The sequence below is a fragment of the Hippichthys cyanospilos genome, chromosome 11 (genome assembly GCF_059441005.1).
Source record: "Hippichthys cyanospilos isolate Australia breed blue-spotted pipefish chromosome 11, RoL_Hcya_1.0, whole genome shotgun sequence".
NCBI lineage: Eukaryota > Metazoa > Chordata > Actinopteri > Syngnathiformes > Syngnathidae > Hippichthys > Hippichthys cyanospilos.
In genome coordinates, this window is record NC_142379.1 from 9801250 (window position 1) to 9807319 (window position 6070).

The 6070-nt window shown below is 38.2% G+C and overlaps 1 protein-coding gene across 2 annotated transcripts in view; it reads left to right on the forward strand.

Moving 5' to 3' along the window:
- Positions 1-4175, forward strand: part of prkd2 (protein kinase D2) — a 30947-nt gene extending 26772 nt beyond the window's left edge. For both annotated transcript variants that reach the window (XM_088426777.1, XM_088426778.1), the window contains 3 exons: positions 1526-1793; positions 1871-1956; positions 3309-4175. In XM_088426777.1, coding sequence (XP_088282903.1) covers positions 1526-1793; positions 1871-1956; positions 3309-3533 — 579 coding nt within the window. In that variant the 3' untranslated portion in view covers positions 3534-4175. The remainder of the gene's footprint in view (positions 1-1525; positions 1794-1870; positions 1957-3308) is intronic.
- The last annotated feature ends 1895 nt before the right edge of the window (positions 4176-6070 follow it).

Below are 6070 nucleotides of genomic sequence, written 5' to 3' on the forward strand. Positions count from 1 at the left end.
GACATGAAATTAAATGTGCCGATTGCAGGACAAAGAATTGTCATTGGTTTAAATGTGTTTTTTTTAATTAATTGTCAATACATTCCAACCGTTTAAAAAAAAAGTGCGAATAATTATCAGTCAGTCACGGAGATGCCAATATGCTATTGGTCGAGTAAGGTCACCCGGTCTCACTCACGGAGATGCTATTGGCCAGCGTCACACGTCAGTCACAGAAATACCGATATGCTATTGGCCGAACGCCTTTATCTAGCTTGATGGCACAGGATGGAAGGAAGGAGAGAAAATGAGTGAAAAACGGAAGGGAGGAATGTTGTGAAGACTTTGCAAACTTTATCTGTTAGACATAGCTTCTAAAATTACTTGTAGTGATAAAGGAAGAAGTAAGAGGATGATGTTTTAGCATCTCTGTGACTTACACCTTGACTGAAAGAGTCACTGTGACATTGTAAGACCAATAGCATATCTGCTTCGCCGTATAGACTTTGAGCGTTGGTCTCTTTTCCCCTATGCTTCCACCCAGCTCAAGTCACGTCATTCCAAAGCTAAAAGTCATTTTTCCTTTGTATTTGCTAATTAATGCAACTGTACAGTAGATTATGTCACTCAATCTCAATATATGTGTATAGTCATGATGTTTATACCTAAGGCTTTTGCGCGCGTTGCACGCATTCACGAATTAACATGGGTTTGGATTGCCCGTTATACGAACAGTTCGAGATACGAGCGTAGCCGCTGAACGGATTAAGTTCGTAACCCGGGGGCCCACTGTACTTACTTTCGGGTTCTATTATTTGCAGGGAATCGGAACCTTGCCAGCACGTGAACAGTGAACATCCCCATATAATTCACACCTATTAAAATGCATTGGGAGGAGACTAATGCTATTTTATTCATTATATATTTTTTTTAAATTGAATGAGCTGATTAATAGGTACAATGTTATGTTCTTTTCCTGTCAAAAATCATTTTCGCAAAAGATTGAAAACATATCTTCATAATTTACCCTTACTGCTCAATCAACAAAGGACATATAATGGAGCATTTAAAAAAAACAACAACAAAAAACATAATAGTTTCTAAGATGCTTTTAGAATGAAAGAGGAATTGACAGAAGTGTGAATTAATAGTTATTTTAGTATGCTGCCATTAAAAAAAAGACACGCTGAGGCACAACATATTTTTCTCATCCTTTTGTACTAAGAACTTTTCATCAGAATGTAAAGAGCACTTTAAACTGATCTCCAGTATTTTTTTTAATTTATTTTTATTTTCTTTAACATATAATTACTGTATTTGCCAAGCCAGTGTTTTGATAGTCTTGTTTTTAAACGGAGTTAAATGCTTTAGTGCAAAGAATTGCAAGTATTTTAAAGTAGATTGTTTTTTTTTAGAAGAAGTTTATTTTCTTTACATTATGCACTGGTATTTTTTTGCATTTCTGATTGAGTGAATTAATTGTCAATTAAAATGTACCTCATACCTAACAATTGCTAATTTTGTCCCACCCCATTTTTCTTTTCAGGTCAAACTCTGCGATTTCGGCTTCGCCCGAATCATAGGAGAGAAGTCGTTTCGCCGCTCGGTGGTCGGCACGCCGGCCTACCTCGCGCCGGAGGTTCTGCTGAACCAGGGTTACAACCGCTCACTGGACATGTGGTCCGTGGGCGTCATCATGTACGTCAGCCTCAGCGGGACGTTCCCTTTCAACGAGGATGAAGATATCAATGACCAGATTCACAACGCTGCCTTCATGTACCCCTCTAATCCCTGGAAACAGATCTCCTGCGACGGTAGACACAGCTGTTCTGGAAAGAGCTTTTTTATGTTATTGCGTGAGCTTTATTCATAAAATCCCTTTGCTTTCCAGCCATTGATTTGATCAATAACCTGCTGCAAGTTAAGATGAGGAAGCGCTACAGCGTTGACAAGAGTCTAAGCCATGCTTACTTACAGGTAACACTTCTAAACTTTCAAGGCTTCCATTGAGGCGCCTTTAAATTTACATGTATTGCTTACAGCGTGTTTGAATTTGAATGTTTCCATCTTGTTTGCCCTCTCCAAAACAGGAAGATAGCTCATCATCTAACCTTTACTTACACACCTTAAATTAATCAATATAAGGCTGGGAAAAAGCCGGCATTAAAAATAGATTGATTGTAACATTGATCCACGTTACCATCATCTGGACTTTTCTTATGCCTCTTTTGCACCACCTAGCGGCCGAATGGCTGATGCTATTTGTGTGCTTAAGAACACTTACTGATTTAGTAGCTAGCGAGCTTTCATATATTTACACATTGAGAAAGGAAAGACCTTCCTCAATTACACATTGTTTTTTTTTTTTTTATCCGATAGCGGTATAACCACGCACTACAAAAACATCTATAACTGCTCTATTTTAGATGTTCAAATTCAAACATTAGGGACAGTCAATACCAAAACATGCAACATGTGAAACAGGCAGCTAATGGGTAGCTCCACTCTCAAGTTTATTCATGGAATATTGTTGAATGCTCTTCAAGTGGATTTAATGACACTATTACATGTGTAATGTACATAAAATGTTATGTATGTGTGAATTAAAGGTTAGTTATTTTTGTATGACATTTGCTAGCAGGCTAATGCTAATCGCGATTGCTAACTGGATTAGCATTGTATATTGTGTTGGTACCAAAAAATGTACATATTGTAATGTTATAAATAATGAGTAGTTATGTCCAATCACTTCAACTCTCTTTCAACTTCAGTAGATATTTAAAAAAACAACAACTTCATCCTTAGTGGATTTTTAAGAAAAAAAACCCACTGTGGAATAAAAAAGGCCGAATGCTATGCCCCAAGACCACTTAAACCCGTAGCCCACCAAGCAGCAAATGTTTTCTCAAGGAGCGGATGCCGAATTATCATCAGGGTTTGTTCAAGGTTGCAAAGACGTTCCCCAAGCGTTTTAAGAGTCGCAAATTGTTTTTCTTGTCAAGACATTTTGAACATTTAATCCATCCATTTTTTAAAGTGCATGTCCTCATTAGGGTTGAGAGAGAGCTGGAGTCGATCCCATCTGATTTTGACTGATTATTATTGCGAAACCATTCACCAGTAAACATAATTTAACGGCGGAAAAACATGTAGGAACCACTCGGATGAATATCAAGCGATGATCAGCCAGGAGAAAAAGTCTCAGGTCATTTAAGTTCTCACTGACACACCCTCCCTCAGTCGCCCTCTAATGTTCTTGAATAATGATGCGATAAAAGCCCTTTTCAACTTTGATCCAATTGCAGCAAAACTTTTCTCTTCCCTCTCAGGATTATCAGACTTGGCTGGACCTGCGAGAGCTGGAGACCAAGCTGGGCGAGCGTTACATCACCCACGAGAGCGACGACAGCCGCTGGCAATCCTTCGCCCACCAGTACACTCTGACGTACCCCGCTCACCTCGTAGCCCCGCCTCCCGCTCCCGCCTCCGACGACGACGACGGCAGGGACGACACGGACGTGCAAGGCCTCACCGAGCGGGTTAGCATCCTCTGATGGTCCGCCGAAATCGTTCTCCTAGCAGTGTTTACACAGTCGTCACCATTATCAGCTGCATGACAGCGCTCCGTTTGTCAAGTTGAATTATCTCCGAGCGGCCCCTGTCAAATCATCTTCGTTTTGTAATTGCTTTTTGAAAGATTGAAAAGTTTCGTGAAGTTATGCGAGGCTTTGAAAGTAACCAGAATAAGTCAAATAAAGGAAGTACATTATCGGCGTGGGAGTAATATCAGTATAAAGTGCCTTCCGTGTCCTCGGCAGAAATACTCATGAAAATGTAAAAAATAATGGAAAATTAACCAACCATTTTGCACACATGGAAGTACAATCAACTTATTAAATGTGTATCCTTTATTTCATACATTTTTCTTTCAATTGGATGACTTTCGACAAACTCTCAAAGTCAAAGTCCATTTTTGTAAGTTAAATGAGACTAAAAAAAAAAAAGCACAACAAATATTTTGATGAAACATGTCTCTTTGATCAAATGTTTGCCCGCCCTTTTGTTCTGAATTAATTGCGCCTTTAAGAAACACTGATGTTTACTATTACATAATTAGCATAGCATTTTTGTCTTACCGCAATGGAGGATGAAACAGTGACTATTGTAGAATAAATGCCTGCATTTGTGTTTGATCATTTTTATGTCATAAGTGTAGTAGTCAAATGTTAAGATGAACAAGTCCACTCTGTCATAGTGAAATATCAGTTGACATCGAGTCCTTTTAGAAATTTGAAATTTTGGAGAGGTTGATTTTTTCAAAAATATATAATAGCTATGATGGCATTGGTTTGTCTCACGTAAAGGAACAATGTGTAAGATTTAGACCGTTTTTCATTACAGACGGCAGGAGATGCAAAAGGTACTGCATTTATCATTGTCTGTAGCTATAACAGACATGGCAGCCTCCAGAGAAGTGCCACCCAACATATAATATAATTTAATAATAATTGGACCTTCAATTATTTTTAAAACACTGTTGGTCGTTAAGATCACATTTGTTTGCAATTTTTAAAATTTGATATTCATTTAGTTTATTCCTTTTAATGAAAAACGATCTAAATCGTACACATTGTCCATTTAAAAGGAAGAAAAAAAATGCTAGAAAACTGGTGACATAAAAAGAAAATGTTATGGTCTTAAATGAAAATCTGATTAGAGTGAAGCCCCAAACGGAACCGCAATTTTTGGTGGGAAATCTTAAGTTTGGTAGGTGAAATGGGGACATCTCAAAGGCACCTTATGGTGGTATTGACTCATAGAAGAGCTGAAATAAAATATCTTCCCAGCGGGTTGCTCAATCAAATCCTAGAAAACATTTGGAGTTGTCACACACTGAACGACAGCCCCATTTGATCAAAATCATCAATTCCTTGCTTTGATGAGGCGCTTTCAATGACCTAAGATTTGCTCCGCTATGGCCATTTCCACATAATGGTCCTGTACAACTGGAAGTATTGATTGGGTGACAGTGTGTCTTCCTGTAATTAATGCAAACCACAATCATAAATGCTTTAGGATTTTTTTCCTGTTTCTGCCAGGAAATGGGGGCAGTGCTTATATTTCTCACTTCTCCCCTTTTGAAAAATAGCATTCTTTGAAGAACACGCACTCCCCGTGTTGAACTTGTGATAAGGATCTATCTTTTGTGGTGTGAATGTAACTTGGTTATCTATTATCTGCCATGTCAATAGGTTGCATGTTTTCACATAGTACAGCCATGTAGATTCAGTGAAAAACATAGTGTTGTTTTTATTATAATAGTCTTCAATATGCATGTGTTCCCTGAAGTTGGTGTCGTGTCCATTTTGTCTCCAAACGTGGATGATGATTTTGATGCTCGATTTTGTAGCGCAATACAAGCCTAGAGAATATTTTTTTTTGTTTTGTCGTTCTTTAAAATGTCCGTTCCAACAAAAGCAAAGGAAGATGACGAATATACACTGGCTCAAACGAACCCTGAAGCAAAAGTACATATTTTGACATAATAACACGCTGTAACCTTCGCAGTCACCTTAACAATGCTGCGTTTTGCCATTTAAGTTACTCAGTTCTCTTTTTCCTTTCAACGATCAGACATCTGCAGAAAGCATGTCATTATTAAATTGCTACGATGGTCTTTTCAGGCCAGAGAAGGCTGATGATGTGCACAAAGAAACCGCTTGTTAGTCCGCCTGACTATTAAAATGACACCAACATAAGAAATTCTGAGTTGTAACAGTTTTCAAAATTATAACGGGACAAGTTGACGGTTAGCTTCTGCGCATGAGCCGGCACAACATAATCGGAACGATCGACGATGTAGGTGTGTACCTGAATGAGGATCTTCGACCAAGCACTATATTCATATTTGCTCTTTTGTTATGCACGCATGTGAGGTAAAAATGACTATAAAGTTTGGTGATGATAAACCACTAAATACAGTTTTTGAAACCCGCCCTGACAAGAGTTAACAAAATGAAAATAATTAATTATATCCATAATTAATTGTTCTAACTAATCTCTTTTTAATCTCACCTTAACCTTTCTGAGG